At 36.3% G+C, this 20,582-nt stretch overlaps 1 protein-coding gene across 7 annotated transcripts in view; it reads left to right on the top strand.

The window, feature by feature from the left end:
* Positions 1–20,582, top strand: part of EXOC2 (exocyst complex component 2) — a 276,866-nt gene that overhangs the window by 253,574 nt on the left and 2,710 nt on the right. For 5 of the 7 annotated variants that reach the window (XM_032340932.1, XM_032340936.1, XM_032340933.1 and 2 more), the window contains 3 exons: positions 19–141; positions 17,643–17,704; positions 20,109–20,168. In XM_032340932.1, the coding sequence (XP_032196823.1) occupies positions 19–141; positions 17,643–17,704; positions 20,109–20,168 (245 nt within the window). Of the gene's footprint in view, positions 1–18; positions 142–17,642; positions 17,705–20,108; positions 20,171–20,582 lie in introns of those variants that run through there. The other 2 variants (XR_004285152.1, XM_032340937.1) reach the window with 2 other exon arrangements.

Genomic DNA, 20,582 nt, shown 5'->3' with positions numbered 1-20,582 from the left:
CTTAAACCCTTCCATCAGGTGTTCACTATTTCCAAAGAATTGGTACCTCGAGTTCTATCCAAGGTGGTCGAAGCAGTTTCCGAAGAGCTGAGTCGACTAATGCAGTGTGTTTCATCCTTTAGCAAAAATGGAGCATTACAGGTACCAAAATAATTCAGTTCCATGTTGAACTTTTATTTCATTTAAAACATACAAATATATTTTTAGTCATCAATCTTATGATATACAGACAGGCTTGGAGGTTGTTTTTTATGTATCTGCTGATTTATCATCTGTCATCATATCTTTTATGTAAGCCATACCCCATTCATTGTCTAAAAGTTTTAGAGTGTCTGTTTCTTTAGAATAGAGCAAGACCTTGATGACTCTTGTGAAATTATCTGAATGCAGATTCCTTCTAAAGTTTGTGATTTTTTTTTTAAGTTTATCACTGTCTTCACTAAATTCAGTTTCAACAGGAAATTTTTAGCAACTTAATAAATCTTAAAAATTGGTTTGAAACCAATCAGGGCAGTTTTCATAGAAATGACAACAGTCCCTTTGTACTCATAATCCATTGGTTTATGTTATAGTTATTAAAATTACATAATTATAATAACAAATGTAACTTCTATAAACCAGATACTTCTTAGTATGTATATAACCAAATTGAGAGCATCCAGGATATGCACCAGTATGGCAGAGTTACCTGGCACCTGTGAACTGCAGTGATCCTAGAGCATTGCAAATGTATTTTTTAAAAGTACTGACAGTTTTGCTTCCAGTAGTGGCTGAGGAAGTTTCTCTCAGGCCATCTTCCTACCGATAACAACTATAATCTTCAATAATGTAGAAAAATAAAAAGTATAAAAACAAAAACCTAAAGATACTGGAGAATGACCATTAGTGAGTGATTTTGAAGAAATGGCACTTGAGGAATTTTTCACTTTTTACATCTTTTAGCCTGAAGGAAGGCCAAGGGATGACTACAACTTCACAAAACCTGCTATCTTTTTGGCTTGAGGAAGAATCACAATTATAGGAAAGCAAGGTGTTCCAGAGATCAGAAAGCAAAAGCAACAAATTTTGTGTATATACTGCCTAAATCACTAGTTGACCCCTGAACTACACATGGGTGGTCAAACTCTACTTCAACCAGATCAGTTAGGCTAGAAGAAAAGAAGTAAGAATTGAAGTGCTGCCCAACAGCCAAGAGTTTTCCATTTGAGGCCAAATAAGATAATTCCTTGCTAAAAAAAAAAAAAAAAAAAACAAAGATCAGTCTTTTTCAGGGGCATATTATAGAATCCAGAGTCTTCATACATAATACTTACAGTGTCCAAGAAAGAATCCAAACTTACATGAAGTGCACAAACAAAATAAAATGGGAAAATATGACCCACTCTCAATAAAAAAAAAAAAATCAACTGAGACAATCTTGAGGTGACACAGATGTTGGATTTTGAAGACAAGGGCTTTAAAGCAACTGCATTCAGTGATGTTAAAAAGGAGACTGTTCATGCTCATAATGAATGAATAGTTAGGAAATCTCAGCAGAAAAACCAAAAAAAGGGAACTAAATGGAAATTCTGGAATGGAAAAATACAATATATGAATTTTTTGAAGTCTACTAGATGTGAATAACAGCAGATTAGGCAGGATAAAAGAGAAAGTCAGTGAATTTGTAAATCAACAGAAGTTACCCAATATGAAGAAGAGAGGAAAGAAACACTGGGAAAAAAATAAATAGAACTTCAGAGACCTGGGACAATGTCAAAAAGTCTAGCATACATGTAATTTGATTTCCAGAAGAGTCAGAATGGCTAATCAGTACATGAAAGGATGGTCAGCATCATTTGTTATCAGAGAAATGAAAATTAACACTACAATAATATGCCATTACACATCTACCAGAATGAAGAAAATTAAAAGCTTAAATACCAAGTGTTGGCAAGACTGAAAAGAAACTAGAGGTCTTAGGTGTAAATACCCAGTAGTGCAATTGCAGGGTCATAGCGTAGCTCTATCTCAATTTTTTGAGGAGATTATGCTGAGTGAAATGAGTCAAGCAGAGAAAGTCAATTATCATATGGTTTCACTTACTTGTGGAACATAAGGAATAACATAGAGGACGTTAGGAGAAGGAAAGGAAAAGTGAATTGGGGGAAAACCGGAGGGGGAGATGAACCACGAGAGACTGTGGACTCTGAGAAACAAACAGGGTTTTAGAGGGGAGGGGTTGGGGGGGTTGGGTGAGCCTGGTGGTAGGTATTAAGGAGGGCATGTATGTGTGGTACATAAACAATGAGTCTTGGAACACTGAAAAACTAAAATTAAAAAAAAAAAAAAACTAGAGGTCTTGCGCATTGCTGAAAGTGTAAAATAGTACAGTGACAAGAAAAGCCCTTGCAACAAAACAAAACAAAACTAAAAACACCTAAACATACTGTATGACCCAGCCATTCCAATCCTAGGTATTTAACCAAGAGGACTAAAAACATAATGACCAAAAGTTGGAAACAGCCCAGGAATTGATCAGTAGAATAAACTGTGACATGTTCATGTAACCAAATATAATTCAGCATTAAAGAGGACAGATTACTGGTACCACCTGGATTAATCTCAGGAGCATTCAGCTGAGTTAAGGAAGGTTTACATAAAAGCTCACATACTGTATGGTTTTCACTCACATGAAATTCTCGAACAGATAAAACTATCTATGAAGGAAAACATCTCAGGATAGTGTTTTTCTCTGAATGTTTGAGATTAAATAGGGAGGAGCCTAATGGCCAAATTCTCTCAAAGCTAGCAGGGAAGGGCTGGGAAGAGATATCAGATTTAGCTGGAGAACTTCTTTGTATATACATGTCCATGAGACTATTGGCCTCCTAGGACTTGGACAGTCGTTTCTATATTGGAAAAGTTCAGATATATCTAATGCCCACCCCATTTCAGCCTCTCCCATTGAGAATCGCTGTTAGGCTATTTTCTTTTGAGCAAATAACTTAGAGGTATTACAGGTTAACCTGCAATAATTACTCACATAAGGGCCAGTGCGTTGGGACACCTGGGTGGCTCAGTCGGTTTAAACATCAGTCTTCAGTTCAGGTCATGATCCCGGGGTTCTGGGATCGAGTCCTATATCCAGCTCCTTGCTCAGCGGGGAGCCTGCTTCTCCCTCTGTCTGCCTCTCCCCCTGCTTGTGCTCTCTTTCTCTCTGACAAATAAACTATATAAAATCTTGAAGAAAAAAAACAAAAGGGCCAGTGCACCAATCTTCAGAGCCTTCCTGAGAGCCAGTTTAGAGAGGAGTGCAATGATAGTTTGGTGATTTTAGCTCATATTTTAACATGACATTTTCTGGTGTACAATTCTATGTGTATTTTATAAATAACCACAGCTTTTATAGTTGACATAAGTCATAGATTAATTAAAACACCTATTACTTTGAATAAAATTTGGGCACGAAGATTAGTTTTACAGTGATATAATCCTTCTATAGCATTCAACTAGAAGTTCTACCTAGGGGTATCTGAATGGCTCAGTCATTAAGTGTCTGCCTTCCACTCAGGTCATGATCCCAGGGTCCTGGGATCAAGCCTCACATTGGGCTCCCTGCACAGCAGGAAGCCTGCTTCTCCCTCTCCCACCCCCACTCCTGCTCGCTCATGTTGTCTCTCTCTGTCAAATAAATAAAATCTTTTAAAAAAAGGAAACTTCTACCTTACTCTTTCTTTTTTGATACTCTCTGTGTAGATCTATTTCTATATATACTACAGTATAAATAATAGAGACAAACTGCCATGTATATGCTTTTACTTACACACTATTTTTTATGCTTCTAAGGCACTGAAAAATGAAACGAAACAACTGCTTTCCAAACAGAAAAAGTTTCACTGTATTGGTTATAGAATTTCTAAATAACTCTTATTTAAAACACCTGCCATGTTTCTTACCATTGTTTAATGTTTTATGCATTCATGGAGAAGAAATGTTGTCTCTTTGAATAGTCTCCTGAGCAGCACACATATGGTGGGTACACCAGTTCAAAGGTAGAGAATGTATGCTGTGGGTTTCCTCATTCATTCAGAAGCTCTGAAGACAATTGATCTGTATGTAAAGTCTCACTTTTTCAAGCTTGCAAGAAGTTTAAGCTTTAGGTTACCTTTTTTTATTCTTAAAAGTTTTATGCAGCTGTAACTTATCCGCCATAGAGCGTTGACTATAAGGTAAAAAGTGTACACAGTTCAATGTTGTTGTTGTTGTTTTTACTATGTTGACAAGAGTTGTGCAGTCATCAACACAATCACCTTTAGAATATTGTACCTTAAGAAGAAACCTTGGTCCCATTAACAGCCACTCTCCATTGTCCTTCTAACCTCCCTTCCCAGACACAAACAAGCAGTATTCTGCTTTCTGTCTTTATGACTTTTTCTTTTCATTTTTTTCTTTTCTTTTCTCTTTTCTTCTTTTCTTTTCTTTTTTCTTTTCTTTCTCCCTTAATCTCTCTCTCCTTTCCTCTCTTCCTTCCTTCCTTTTAAAGATTTTATTTATCTGAGAGAGAGAAAAAGAAAAAGCATGAGCAGGGGAAGGGGCAGAGGGAAAGGGAGAGCTGAGCCTGAAGCCTGAAGCCCAGTGCCAGACTCCATGCCAGGCCCCTGAGATCATGACCTGAACAGAAGTCAGGTGCTTAACTGACTGAGCCACCCAGATGCCCCTTCATGACTTTTCTGTCCCTATGATTTGCCTATTCCAAAACTTTCATATAACTGGAACCATATGGATATGGGTTTTTGTGACTGGCTGCTTTTACTTATTAGCATAATATTTTCAAGGTTCATATAGGTTGTAGCATGTACCGGTACATTCCTTTGATGATTTCTTTTGATGATTAGGTAAGATTTCATTGTATTTTCTTTTTTTTTTTCTTTTGATGATTGGGTAATATTTCTTTTGATGACTGGGTAATATTTCATTGTATAAATATACCACAGTTTCTTTATCTGCTTCTCATTTGGTGGACATTCATGTCATTTCTACTTTTTACCTAATAAGACCATTCACATAAAAATTTTTATATGTTTTAATTTCTCTTGGGTATGTACTTAGAAGGGGAATTCCTAGATCAAATGGCTACCCATTGTCTAATCTTTTTTTTTTCTGATTTAATTTAATTTTATTTTTTTCAGTGTTCCAAAATTCATTGCTTATGCACCACACCCAGTGCTTCATGCAATACATGCCCTCCATAATACCCACCACCAGGCTCACCCAACCTCCCACCTTCCTCCCCTCCAAAACCCTCAGTTTGTTTCTCAGAACCCATAGTCTGTCATGGTTTGTCTCTCACTCCGATTTCCCCCAAATCACTTCTCCTCTCCATCTCCCAATGTCCTCCATGTTATTCCTTATGCTCCACAAGTAAGTGAAGCCATATGATAATTGACTTTCTCTGCTTAACTTATTTCACTCAGCATAATCTCTTCCAGTCCCATCCATTATGATAAAAAGTTGGGTATTCATCCTTTCTGATGGAGGCATAATACTCCATTGTATATCTGGACCATATCTTCTTTATCCATTCATCTGTTGAAGGGCATCTTGGTTTTTTTCCACAGTTCGGTGACTGTGGCCATTGGTGCTATGAACATTGGGGTACAGATGGCCCTTCTTTTCACTACATCTGTATCTTAGGGGTTAACACCCAGTGGTGCAATAGCAGGGTCATACATTAGCTCTGTTTCTAATTTCTTAAGGAATCTCCACATCCTCTCCAACACTTCCTGTTTACTATCTTGTTAATTTTGGCCATTCTAACTGGTGTAAGGTGGTATTCCATTGTGGTTTGGATTTGAATCTCCCTGATGGCTAACGATAATGAATATTTTTTATGTGTCTGCTAGCCATTTGTATGTCTTTGTATCTCTTCTTTGGAGGAGTGTCTGTTCATGTCTTCTGCCCATTTTTTGACATGATTATCTGTTTTTGGATGTTTGAGGAGTTCTTTTTAGATCTTGGATATCAGCCCTTTGTCTGTAGTGTCATTTGTGAATATCTTCTCCCACTCCATGGGTTGCCTTATTGTTTGTTGACTGTTTGCTTTGCTGTGCAGGAACTTTTCATCTTGATGAAGTCCCAAATATTCATTTTTGCTTTTGTTTTCCTTTGCCTTTGGAGACATGTCTTGAAAGAATTTGCTGTGGCCGGTGTCGAAAAGGTTACTGCCTATGTTCTCCTCTAGGATTTTGGTAGATTCCTGCCTCACATTGAGGTCTTTTATCCATTTCAAATTTATCTTTGTATATGATGTAAGAGAATGTTTGAGTTTCATTCTTCTACACATAGCTGTCCAATTTTCCCAGCACCATTTATTGAAGAGATTTTTCCACTAAATATTTTTTCCTGCTTTGTTGAAGATTATTTGGCCATAAGTTGAGGGTCCATATCTGGGCTCTCTACTCTGTTCCACTGGTCTGTGTGTCTCTTTTTGTGCCAGTACCATGCTGTCGTGGTGATCACAGCTTTGTAGTAAAGCTTGAAATCAGACAACATGATGCCCCCAGTTTTGTTTTTCTTTTTCAACATTTCCTTAACAATTTGGAGTCTCTTCTGGTTCCATACAAATTTTAGGATTGTTTGTTCCAGGTCTTTGAAAACTGCCAGTGGAATTTTGATCGAGATGGCATTGAAATTATAGATTACTCTAGGCAGTATAGACATTTTAACAATGTTTATTCTTCCAATCTATGAGCATGGAATGCTCTTCCATCTTTTTTTGTCTTCTTCAATTTCTTTCATGAGTGTTCTGTAGTTTCTCAAGTACAGATCCTTAACCTCTTTTGATTGGGTTTATTCCCAGGTATCTTGTGTTCTTGGTGCTATAGTAAATGGGATCAATTCTCTAATTTCCATTTCTATATTTTCATTGTTAGTGCATAAGAATACAACTGATTTCTGTACATTGATTTTATTTCCTGCCACATTACTGAATTGCTGTATGAGTTCTAGTCATTTGGGGGTGGAGTCTTCTAGTTTTCCATATAAAGTATCATGTCATCTGCGAAGAGAGTTTGACTTCTTCTTTGCCAATTTGAATACCTTTCATTTCTTTTCATTGTCTGATTGCTGTTGCTAGGACTTCTAGTACTATGTTGAACAACCGTGGTGAGCGTGAACATCCTTGAGTTCCTGATCTCAAAGGGAAGGCTATCAGCTTTTCCCCATTGAGGATGATACTCACTGTGGGTTTTTCATAGGTAGATTTTATGAAGTTGAAGAATGTTCCCTCTATCCCTATGTATTTGAAGGGTTTTAATCAGGAACAGATGCTGTATCTTGTCAAATGCTTTTTCTGCATCAATTGAGAGGACCATGTGGGTCTTCTCTTACCTCTTACTGATTTGTTTTGTCACATTGCTTGATTTGCGAATGTTGAACCACGCCTGCATCCCATGGATAAATCCCACTTGGTCATGGTGGATAACCTTTTTGATGTCCTGTTGGCTCCTATTAGCTAGGATCTTGTTGAGAATCTTGGCATCCATATTCATCAGGGATATTGCTCTGAAATTCTCCTTTTTGATGGGGTCCTTGTCTGGTTTGGGAATTCAGGGTAATGCTGGCTTCCTAAAAAGAGTCTGGAAGTTTTCCTTCTGCTTCAGTTTTTTGAAACAGCTTTAGGAGAATAGGTATTATTTCTTCTTTGAATGTTTGGTTGAATTCCCCAGAGAATCCATCAGGTCCTGAGCTTTGGTTTTTTTGGGAGATTTTTGATCACTGCTTCAATCTCATTACTAGATATTGGTCTATTCAGGTTGTCATTTTCTTCCTGATAGAGTTTTGGAAGTTCATAAGTTTCCAGGAATGCATACATTTCATTTAGGTTGCTGAATTTCTTGGCAAATAGCTGCTGATAATAATTTCCGATGATTGTTTCTATTTCCTTGGTATTAATCTTGATCTCTCCATTTTCATTCATAATTTCAATTAATTTCGGTCTTCTCTCTTTTCTTTTGGATTAGTTTGGCCAGTGGTTTATCAGTCTTACTGATTCTTTTAAAAAACCAGCTTCTAGTTTCGGTTATGTGTTCTGTTGTATCTCTAGTTTCTATCTAATTGATCTCTGCTCTAATCTTATTTTCCTTCTCGTGCATTGGGTTGGCCTAATTTGTTGTTGATTTTCCAGATCTTTAAGGTATAAGGAGAGCTGGTGTATTCTGGATTTTTCCATTTTTTTTTTTTGAGGGAGGCTTGGATGGCTATGTATTTCCCCCTTAGACCGCCTTTGCCATATCCCATAGGTTTTGGACCGAAGTGTCTTCATTCTCAACTGGTTTCCATGAATTTTTTAAGTTCTTCTTTGATTTCCTGGTTAATCCAAGCATTCTTAAGCAAGGTGGTCCTTAGCTTCCAGGTGTTTGAATTCCTTCCAAACTTTTTCTTGTGGTTGAGTTCCAGTTCTCAGGAATATGCAGGGAATAATATCAATCTTTTGCATCGGTTGAGTCCTGATTTGTGACCCAGTATGTGGTCTATTCTGGAGAAAGTTCCATGTGAACCTGAGAAGAATGAGTATTCTGTTGTTTTAGGGTGGAATGTTCTGTATGTATCTATGCGGTCCATCTGGTCCAATGTGTCTTTCAGTGCCCTTGTTTCTTATTGATTTTCTGCTTGGATCATCTATTACTGAGAGTAACAGGATCCTCTGCTATTAAATGTGTTCATATCAGTATGACTCTTTATCTTGACAGTTGTCTTATGTAGTTCGCTGCTCCCGCATTGGGGGCATAAATATTTACAATTGTTGGATCTTCTTAGTGGATAGACCCTTTAAGAATGATGTAGTGTCCTTCTGTATCTCTGACTACAGTCTTTAGTTTAAAATCTAATTTATCTGATATAAAAATCACTACCCCAGCTTTCTTTTGAGACCCATTGGCATGAAAGATGCTTCTCCATCCCTTTACTTTCAGTCTGGATGTATCTTTAAGTTCCAAATGGGTTTGTGTAGACAGCGTATAGATGGGTCCTGTCGTTTTATCCAATCTGCAACCCTGTGTCATTTTTATGGGAGCATTTAAGCCATTCACATTGAGAGTGATTATTGAAAGATACATTTTTACTGACATCATGTTGCCTGTGAAGTCCTTGTTTATATAGATTTTCTCCATAAATTTCTGTTCTATGTCACTCTTGGGTTCTTTCTTCATTTATAGAACCCCCCCCCATGATATTTCTTGTATTGCTGGCTTGGTGGTCACATACTCTTTTGAACCTTGCTGGTCTTGGTAACTCTTTACCTCACTATCCATTTTGAGTGTCAGCCTTGCTGGATAAAGTATTCTTGGCTGCATATTCTTCTCATTTAGTGCCCTGAATATGTCTTGCTAGCCCTATCTGCCTTGCGTGGTTTCTGTGGACAGGTGTGATGTTATTCTGTTGGATCTTCCTCTGTACATAAGGAATCTCTTCCCTCTAGCTGCCCTCAGGAGCTCTTTTCTAAAATTATGACTCATCAGTGTCACAGTCAAGTGCCTTGAGGTTTTCTAGATTCATTGATCTTGGGGTGATCTTTCTGTGAAACTCTAGGACACGAATGCTGGTTCCATTCCCCAGTTTGGGAAAATTTTTATCAAGAATTTGTTCAACTCTATCTTCTAGTCTTCTTTCTTTCTCCACCCCCTCAGGGATCCCAATAATTCTGATGTTGGAATGTTTTGTGGCATCATTTATTTCCCTAATTCTGTTTTAATGGTTTCGCCTCCTTCTGATCCTTTTTCTCTATCAGTTTGTCCTCTAGATCACTAATTCTGTCTTCTGCCTTGGTTACCCTAGCTGTTAGAGAAGTTAGATTATATTAGATTGGATCTCATTGGTAGCATTTTTAACTTCTTCCTGGGTGGTTTTCACTTCTTCCCTGAGAGTTTCTATGTTGTCACTAATGGTTTTCTCCAACCTAGCCATTGCCTGGATAATTCTTACCCTGAATTCACTTTCCGACATACTATTTATGTCCATATCCAGTAGTTCTGAGGGAGAGGGCACAGTCTCTGAATTTTTCCTCTGTTGGGTGTTCCTCCCCCTAGTCACTTTGGTGAGAGGTGGTTGAGGGGATGTATAGCTGAATATATCAACTGCGATCTAGGCAAGGTGCACCCTGGAACACTTCTGAGCTATCGGAAGTCACCACAGCATCACCTGCCTATTTGGGTTTCTGTGAGCAATAGTCGCATGGCCCTTGGTTACTGATTAGCTGCAACAGGGTGACCACTAAAAGGAATACCTGTTCAGCCCAGCCTGTATTCAAAGAATCTGTCCAGCACAAATCTTTCCTGATCTCTTCCTTGGGTTGGTGAGCAAGTTCTTTTTTTTTTTTTTTTTAAGATTTTATCTATTTATCTCAGAGAGAGAGGGAGAGAGCGAGTGCAGGCAGACAGAATGGCAGGCAGAGGCAGAGGGAGAAGCAGGCTCCCTGCTGAGCAAGGAGCCCGATGTGGGACTCGATCCCAGGACGCTGGGATCATGACCTGAGCCGAAGGCAGCTGCTTAACCAACTGAGCCACCCAGGCATCCCAGTGAGCAAGTTCTTAATGGGGTGTTGTATCACCCTCATCGAAAGCACCCAACTCACATTTCCATGCTTAATGTTTTGATGAAGTGCCAGGCTGATTTTAAACTGACTGTTCCATTTTACTTTCTATATATATATAGCCATATATAAAAATTCCAGTTTCTCCACATCCTCACCAATACTTGTTACTATCTGTCTTACTGATACTAGCCATTTTAGTGTGTGTGAAGTGGTATCTCATTCTTTGGGTTGTTTTTTACTTTTATGAAGCTATAGGTCACAGCACATACAAAGTTTTTAATTTTGATGAAGTCTAATTTATCAGTTTTTTTCTTTTATTGCTTTTAAGTTTTTATTTTAATTCCAGTATAGCAACATGCAGTGTTACATTGGTTTCAGATGTACAATGCAGTGATTCAGCACTTCCATACAATAGCCCACTGCTTATGATCACAAGTGCGCTCTTTAATCCCCATCACCTATTTAAACTTCCCTCACCTCCTCCCCTCTGGTAACCAACAGTCTGTTCTCTCTACATAAGAGTCTATTTCTTGTTTTTTTTTTTTTCCTCTTTTATTTTCTTTGCTCCTTTGTTTCTTAAATTCCACATATGATTGAAATCCTATGGCATTTGTCTTTCTCTGACTTATTTCACTTTGTGTTATACTCTCTAGCTCTATCTGTCATTGCAGATGGCAAGATATCATTCATTTTTATGACTGAATAATACTCCAGTGTGTGTGTGTGTGTGTGTGTGTGTGTGTGTGTGTGTGACATCTTTTTTATCTGTCGTCAATTGGTGGACACTTTGGCTACTTCTATAATTTGGCTATTTTTTAAATAATGCCACAAAAACATAGGGGTACACTTATCCTTTTATTAGTATCTTTGTATTCTTTGGTAAATACCTAATAGTGCGATTACTGGATCATAGGGGAGTTCTATTTTTAACTTTTTGAAGAACCTCTCTGCTGCTTTCCGTAATCTCGCCATCGTTGCAAGAAGGTTTGTTTTCTGTATCTGTTGTTTCTTGTGTTGTTTATTTTAGCTATTCTGGTGTGAGATGATATCTCATTGTGAGGTTTTGATTTCTACTTCCCTGATGATGAGTGATGTTAAGTATGTTTTCATGTGCCTATTGCCCATATCTATGTCTTCTTTGGAAAAATGTTCATGTCTTTTGCCCATTTTTTAATTAGATTATTTGGTATTTGGCTGTTGAGTTGTATAAGTTGTATAAGGTATAAGAAAATGGTCCACTTTTATGCTTTTGCATGTTTCTGTCCAGTTTCCTCAACACGATTTGTTGAAGAGACTTTTTCTCATTGGATATTCTTTTCTGCTTTGTTGAATATTAAACAGACCATATAGATGTGGGTTTTTTCTTGGGTGTTTTATTCTGTTCTGTGAGCTACATTATCTGTTTTTATGCCAGTACCATACTGTTTTGACCACTATAGCTTTGTAATATAACTTGAAGTCCTGAATTGTGATGCCTCCAGCTTTCTTCTTTTTAAGGATTGCTTTGACTTTTTTAGGTATTTTTTTATTCCATACAAATCTTAGGATTGTTTGTTCTAGCTCTGTGAAAAATACTATTGGTATTTTGATAGGGATTGCATTAAATGTGAAGATTGCTTTGGATAGTATAAATGTTTTAACAATTTTTGTTCTTCCAATCAATGAGCATAGAATGTATTTCCATTTCTTTGTGTCATCTTCAGTTTCTTATGTCATTGTTTTATAGTTTTAGGAGTATAGGTCTTTCATCTCTTTGGTTAAGTTTATTCTTAGGTATCTTATTATTTTAGGTGCAGTTGTAAATGGTATCAATTATTTAATTTCTCTTTCTGCTGCTTCATTATCAGTATATAGAAATGCAACAGATTTATGTTCCTTGATTTTGTACCCTGCCACTTTACTGAATTCGTGAGTTCTAGCAGTTTTGTGGTGAAATTTTTCAGGTTTTCTAAATATAGTATCATATCATCTGCAAATGGTGAAATTTTTATTTCTTCCTTACAGATTTAAATTACTTTTATTTCTTTTTGTTGTCTGATTGCTCTGGCTAGGACTTCCAGTAATATGTTGAATGAAACTTGTGAGAGTCAACATCCTTGTCTTGTTCCTGACCTTAGAGGAAAAGTTCTCAATTTTTTCCTCCTTGATGGTGATGTTAGCTGTGGGTTTTTCATATATGGCCTTTATTATGTTGAGATATGTTCCTTGTAAACCTGCTTTGTTGAGGGTTTTTATCATGAATGGAAATTGCACTTTGTCACTTGCTTTTTCTATATGTCTGTATGTTCTTTTTTTATGTCTATATGTTCCTTTTCTATATGGTTCTTATCCTTTCTCTTATTGATGTTTTGTATCATGTTAATTGATTTGCAAATACTGAACCACCCTGGCAACCCAGGAATGAATTTCACTTGATTATCGTGAATGACTTTTTTAAGGTATTGTTGGATTCTGTTTGCCAGTATTTTCTTGTAGATTTTTATGTGTGTTCATTGGAGATATTGGCCTGTAGTTCTCCTTAGTCATGTCTTTATCTTATGTTGGTTTAAAGGTAATGCTGGCCTCATAAATGAATTTGGAAATTTCCTTCCTTTTCTGTTTTTTAGAATTGTCTGAGAAGAATAGGTATGAACTCTTCTTTAAATGTTTGGTAGAATTCATCTGTGAAGCCAACTGGTATTGCTTTTTAGGAGTTGTTTCAGTTTTGGTAGTTTCTGCTTCTAGGAATTTATCCATTTCTTTAAGGTTGTCCAATTTGTTGGCATCTAGTTTTTTCATAATATTTCATTATAATTGTTTGTATTTCTGTGCTGTTGGTTATTTCTTGTTTCATTTGTGATGTTATTTATTTGAGTCCTTTCTCTTTTTTTGTCTATAAGTCTGTTTTATTGATTTTTTCAAAGAACCAGCTCCTGGTGTCATTGACCTGTTCATTTTCTTTCTTTCTTTCTTTTTTTTTTTTTTTAAGTTTCTATATCATTCTTTTCTGCTCTAGTCTTTATTATTTCCTTCCTTCTGCTGGTTTTAGGTTTTGTTTGTTGTCCTTTTTCTAGTTCCTTTAGGGTAGATAGGTTGGTTCGTTTTTGTTTTTGTTTTGCTGTTGTTGTTACTGTTTGGTTTTTTTTTTTTTTTCATTTTTAAATGTTGTTTTATTTCTCAGTATTCCAAGATTAATTGTTTACGCACCACACCCAGTGTTCCATGCAATATGTGCCCTCCTTAATACCCACCACCAGGTTCTCCCAACCCCCCACCCTCTCCCCTCCAAAACCCTCAGTTTGTTTCTCAGAGTCCAGTCTCTCATGGTTCATCTCCCACTCTAATACATTTTTTTCCTTTTTTTTTTTGTTTTGTTTTGTTTAAATATATATTTTTTTACATTTCTTTTTTTTAATTAATTTATTTTCAGAAAAACAGTATTCATTATTTTTTCACCACACCCAGTGCTCCATGCAATCCGTGCCCTCTATAATACCCAACACCTGGTACCCCAACCTCCCACCCCCCCACCACTTCAAACCCCTCAGATTGTTTTTCAGAGTCTATAGTCTCTCATGATTCACCTCCCCTTCCAATTTACCCCAACTCCCTTCTCCTAACCCCCCCTGTCCTCCATGATATTTGTTATGCTCCACAAATAAGTGAAACCATATGATAATTGACTCTCTCTGCTTGACTTATTTCACTCAGCATAATCTCTTCCAGTCCCGTCCATGTTGCTACAAAAGTTGGGTATTCATCCTTTCTGATGGAGGCATAATACTCCATAGTGTATATGAACCACATTTTCCTTATCCATTCGTCAGTTGAAGGGCATCTTGGTTCTTTCCATAGTTTGGCGACCGTGGCCATTGCTGCTATAAACATTGGGGTACAGATGGCCCTTCTTTTCACGACATCTGTATCTTTGGGGTAAATACCCAGGAGTGCAATGGCAGGGTCATAGGGAAGTTCTATTTTTAATTTTTTTAATATGATTGTCTGTTTTGTGTGTGTTGAGTTTGAGGAGTTCTTTATAGATTCTGGATATCAATCTTTTGATTGGAGCATTTAGTCCATTTATATTCAAGTAATTATTGATAGATATGTATTTATTGACATTTTATTGTTTTGTGGTTGTTTTTTTGAAGATTTTATCTGACCCTTTCTTCTTTCTTTCATGGTTTGGTGGTTTTCTTTAGTGATGTAATTGGATTTCTTTCTCTTTATTCTTTGCACATTTATTAGTGCTTTTTGGTTTGTGGTTACCAATATGTTTATATAACATCTTGTGCATATACCAGTTATACTGAGATGAGGTTGTTCAAGTTTGAACCTATTCCTTACTCTTTCCCTCCCCGCATTTTAGGCATATGATGTCATACGTCACATCCTTTTTTTTTTTTTTTTTTTTTAATGAGTTCATTGACTTGATTTTTTACAGAATTATTTATTTTTACTGCTTTCGTGTTTCCTACCTTCATACTGCCATTTTTGGTCTCTCCTTTCCATTCAGAGTCTCCTTAACTATTTCTTGCATGGCTGGTTTAGTGGCTACGGACTCCTTCAGTTTTTCTTTGTCTGGGAAACTCCACATCTCTACTTCTATTCTGAATCATAGCCTTGCTGGGTAGAATATTGTTGGCTGAAGATTTTTCCTATTTTGCACTTGGAATATATCATGCCACTGTCTTCTGGCCTGCCACATTTCTCTCTCTCTCTTCTTTTAAGTTTTTATTTATTTATTAGAGAGAGAGAGAGAGCATGAGCAGAGGAAAGGGGCAGAAGGAGAAGCAGTCTCCCTGCAGAGCAGGGAGCCCAACGCTGGCCTCAATCCCAGGACCCTGAGATCATGACCTGGGCAGAAGGCAGACAGTTAACTGCCTTCCCCACCCCAGGCCTGCCTCATTTCTGCTGAAAAAATCCCCTGCTAGCCTTATGGAGTTTCCCTTTTATGTTACTGTCTTCTTTTGTCTTGATGCTTTTAAATGTTTTCTCTTTATCACTGTATTTTGCCAATTTAATTACAGCATATCTTGGCATGGTCTTCTTTTGTTGATTTTGTTTTGGGTTGTCTATGCTTCCTGGATCCGGATATCTGTTTCCCTCCCCAGATTAGGGAATTTTTCAGCTACTATGTCTTCAAATAAATTTTCTGCTCCCTTTTCTCTCTGTCTTTTTTTTGGTCTCATGTAATACAAATATTACTATGTTTGATGACATCTCTGAGTTCCCTAAGTCTATTCTTATTTTGCATAATTCCCTTCCTCTTTTTGTTCAGCTTGATTACTTTCCATTACTCTGTCTTCTAGGTCATTAATTCCTCTGCTTTTTCCAGCCTACTGTGCATTCCATCAGGCATGTTTCTAATCTTGTCTATTGTAGGATTTGTTTTCCTCATATGAGCTAGTCTTATCTCTCATCCTTCTTGGGAGCATTGATATATAGAATTATTATATCTTCTTGTCAGATTATCTTGTTAGACATACAGTTACTTATAACTGCAGCTCCTTCCCCACTGAAGCAGCCAAGATGTGTCTCCAAAAATACATCTAATTGGTTCTTTTTTATCTTTCAGTGCTGCCTTTTCCCTACCTTTAGTTGTAGAGGTTGTTCTGCCAGTCATTAGGTTAATTTCTGGGGTGTTTAGGATGATCTGATAGTTAATGTAGTTGCATTCATGTGATGAGGTAAGCCTAGGGTACTCCTACTCTGCCATCTTCCAACTCCCATGATCTTTAACACTCCCAAGCTTTAGTTGTAAGAGCTCATGAAATTTGGGCCCTCTTACTTTCCAAGCCAATTGCTATGGAGATTTATTTTCCCTGTACACTCCCATGTGTGCTAGCCTGTTTCTCTTCTTTCTCTGTGGCCATGGTGACCACAATCTGTCTCCCAAACCACATCTCCATACTCCCTACCTTCTTCAATGTGGTCTCTTCCCTACTTTTATTTTTGGAGTTCGTTCTGCCAGTCTTCAGATCAATTTCTTGAGTATTTAGGATGATTTAATAGTTGCCTTGTTGTATTCGTGGAATAAGGTGAGCCTAGGGTTCTCCTTCTCTGCTGACATCTTCCTCTCCTTCTTTTTTGCTTGTACTTTTGATGTCTAAGAAGGCTTGCCTAGCCTAACATCACAAAGATTTACTGTTGTTTTCTTCTATGTATTTCATAGTTTTATCCCTTACATTTATGCCTGTCATCCATTTTGAGTTTGGTTTTTGTGTTAAGGAAGGGATCTAAGTACAGTCTTTTTCATTTGGAAATCCAGTTGTCCCAGCACTATTTGTTGAAGAAATTGTTCTTTCCCCCATTGAATGGTCTCAGCACCCTTGTCAAAATCTGTTGATCGGAAGACTTATTTCTGGACACTCAGTTCTGTTCTACTATTCAGTTTCTGTCCAGTTAGCAGTGCCACACTGTCTTAATTACTATAGATTTATAAAAAGTTTATATCAGAAAGCATTTATCTGTGTTATTCATTTTCAGATGGTTTTGTCTGTTTGGATCAACTTGTCAATTTTCATAAAAAACAATCACCAAAGAAACAAAAGCCAGCTGTGATTTTAATAGACATTGTATTAAATCTGTAGAACTTTATTTTAACCTTTTAGAATAAAGTCAGTATGCCCAAAAGGGCATAGGTATAAGGAAGTAAGCCAGTGCATTTTCTTAAATCTGTTGCATGGACAATAATCCAGACACAGTGTTTCAAATTTTGCTTCTTCTCACAGGCAAACTAAAGGAAAAAATTACTGGTTAGGTAGTAAATATAGCTTTCTGGAAAATCCTTCCATAGGTTGAACCTTTTTCTAACAAGATATCTGACTCCCTGCCTTCACATAGTCATATTTGACTCTAAGTTAATTTTCAGTAAAAGAATATTTTGTCATAGCTGATTTATTTGGAGTGTTTTAGAAAGTCTGTTCATAATTAATAGTCACCATACAGGTGGGGGATAGCTGCATGCCAGTGGTAATCTGTCAACCCTATCCCTGCAGTAAACAGGCTGGAGACTGTCCGTCCATCACTTGTTTCAATTTAATAATTGATGCAGTTCCCTAGGGTCACATTATCTTTTTCTCATGTTTAGGCACGCCTTGAAATCTGTGCTTTGAGGGATACTGTTGCTGTTCACCTGACACCTGAAAGCAAGTGAGATGCTAAATGTTTTGTTTTGAGTGTTTCATTAAAATACAATTATATGCAACTAATGAACTGTTGAATACTACATCAAAAACTTATATGCTTATATATTATATGCTGGCTAACTGAACATATAAAAATAAAATAAAGCTTATTAGTCTATTAAATCCTTTGTAAGGATTAACTGATCAGACTGAACGCTCATGATTGTGATGTGATAAAGTTTATATTTGATTAATTTTTTAGCTGAAAAGCATAAAAAGCCAACAATTCCTAATACTGGTTCTTTGTAGCATAATATAAAGGAAAAAAGACTTAATATGATTTTATGTTTTTCATTCAGTAAAATAAATCTTAATCTCATAAATGATATATCAGAGCATTACATACTTCTTGAAAAAAGGAGAAGAAAGATTGAGTCTTAATCTATTCATAGCAGACTCTGAGGGACAGTTTAAGCATTGTAAATATCAGCATAAGAGGAAGCCTTGTGGTTTCTCTACAAAATTTTGTAGTGGAAATTTGATGATAATTTTTAGCTGTTTTGAATGAAAGTCAGGATTTCCTATCAGAATATCGGTAGGTGAACTAAAATATCACTAACTACTTACCTATACAAAATTGTTTACTCCATTGTCAAAGTACCTAGGAAATACTAGGTTATATTGCTAATGTGCCTGGTAATCCAAGTAGCATACAAGTAAAATGTTTAAGGACACTTTGTTTGATATACTTACTCATTTCCAGCTTTCGATGATATGGCTTATGCCATCAGTTTTACTGTGTTTATTACAAATGAAGAGACTTCTAATTTTTTTCCCAACGAATGAAGTTAGAGTCTATTCCGTTCATGACGGCTGACAAGAAGCCATTTCTAGATGGTTCCCATGTTAGTTATTTAGTCACACCTTTCCCATGCTTAATTTTTCTACATAAAATATTAAATAATGGGTGATAGAGGGCACTCCACTTAGTCCAAAGCTTATATGGGTGCATGCTTTGTGTAAGTACCTGGATATTTATTCCTATTAATTTAAACTTTCAGAGCCTAAGTTCCTCATCCATGAAAGAAAGATAATAAATACTCTCTAGGCAAAGTTTTGGGGGAAGTAAATTAAAACATATGCCAAGTTGCCTTCTAAACTGTTGGTGCACTACAAATAATCAGTGATATCATCTTCATGATCATCATTGTTGTCATAGCGTAAAAATAAAGAATAATAGAATTAGATTTCTTTTGATTAATTGAGAAGAGGTTTAAGATGATAGTGGAGATAACAGCAAAGACTCTGCTCTACATCAGGAAAGAAGAAAGTCAATTTTATATTGGAAAGGAAACTAAGTGTGCCCACACTTAGGCTATGCCCTATAACCTATCCCTTGTCCTAACTGGGAACAACTAAAGCTTTCCACTATCAGTTTTTTTAATCCATTTGGGACTTTGTAGTCTATTTGTTGCTGTGATATTTGCCCCTTGTTTGAGAAACATGCCCAAAAGTATGTTTGCTAATATACTGATGAGGATCCATTTTTATAATACAAAATCAAAGACTACCTTAAAGTCAAGAATAATTACATTTATTTCTTTACCCTTAGACAACCAATTATAAAAGAATAAGAGAAGTTAAAAAATTATACCTTAATGACCAGTATAAGTTATTACCAAATAATTTCCCCTAAAAGGCTTTTTATTTGATTCGGTAGCTTCTCTGGTACTTCCTACTTTAAAAAAGTTAAGCATACCAAAAGTTAAGCATACCAATGTTGGTGGGCTTTTTAAATTCACACCTTTTTAGGTTTTCATGAAAAGAAAGTATGTTAAATTAAAATCAGTCAGTCTCCACTTATCCTACAAATTTTAAATATACTAATAATAATCCTATATTTATATTTATATTTAATTAATATAAGATATTGGCTGTAAATCAGGCCCTGTATATTTCAATACTATAAATGTCCCCATTTGTTTAATGATCATTAAAATCATCCCTATTTCTACTTCATTCCTTCCTTTCTTATCAGTTGCTTTAATAGTTCAGTTTTGTTTTGAAAAGACTTTTTCAAAATTGAACGTGGTCACATTAAGCTCTCATGTACCATGAGTAGCATCCTTTTGTCAAAATCATTCTCTCTTTTAGCTTTTCAAGTTCTGTTTCATTTCCTAGTTGAGTTTTTTCTGACCCTACTCCTACAAGGCCTTCGCCTGGGAACTATACCCTGTACCCTCACTTTTACTTTTACTTTTTCTGTTGTTTTTCACTTTTACTTTGTCTCATACATATTTCTACGTGCTTCACTGGCTTATACTAGTTTCTTTATATTTTAAGATATGCTTAAGAATTTTTAATGATGCTCTTTATTCCCTTTAGAAATATAAAATGTTTAATTTAAATGTTGCTTCTCTGTGTACCAGGTCTAGTTTTAAACAGGCTTTGGAAGCCCTGCCTCAGCTTTCAAGTGGAGCAGATAAAAAGTAAGTTCTGTATGCTGTTTTCAAGGTTTTGTTACCTAAAAGTACTTTTCGAATAGACGATGATTTGGACTTAAGGAAAAGCACTACTTAATAGCCCTTTATAGTATGCATTATGTTGGCTGTACCTGGCTTGTCTCCAGTGTGACAGAATAAGGTAAAATCTTTTCTCTCGGTTTACGGCAGTTTAGAAATTAGTTCTTTTCTTGTTTTAAGTGACTAATACAGAAAACATTTTAAGAAAGTTTATTTTGACTCCGTAAACTATGTTATTGTCCTACATTTTTAAGAAGGTAATACTAAGAGAAATATAAAAAGCCAGTAAAATACAGGACTTGATTTTTTTCCTTTGAGCAGCCCAGCAATGTACATTTTTCCTTTATATAATTTAAAGTCATAAAGTAAATTTGTACACAT

Source organism: Mustela erminea, chromosome 4 (assembly GCF_009829155.1).
Source record: "Mustela erminea isolate mMusErm1 chromosome 4, mMusErm1.Pri, whole genome shotgun sequence".
Classification (NCBI taxonomy): domain Eukaryota; kingdom Metazoa; phylum Chordata; class Mammalia; order Carnivora; family Mustelidae; genus Mustela; species Mustela erminea.
The sequence above is the reverse complement of the archived record's forward strand: the minus strand, read 5'-3'. Positions and strand labels throughout refer to the sequence as shown.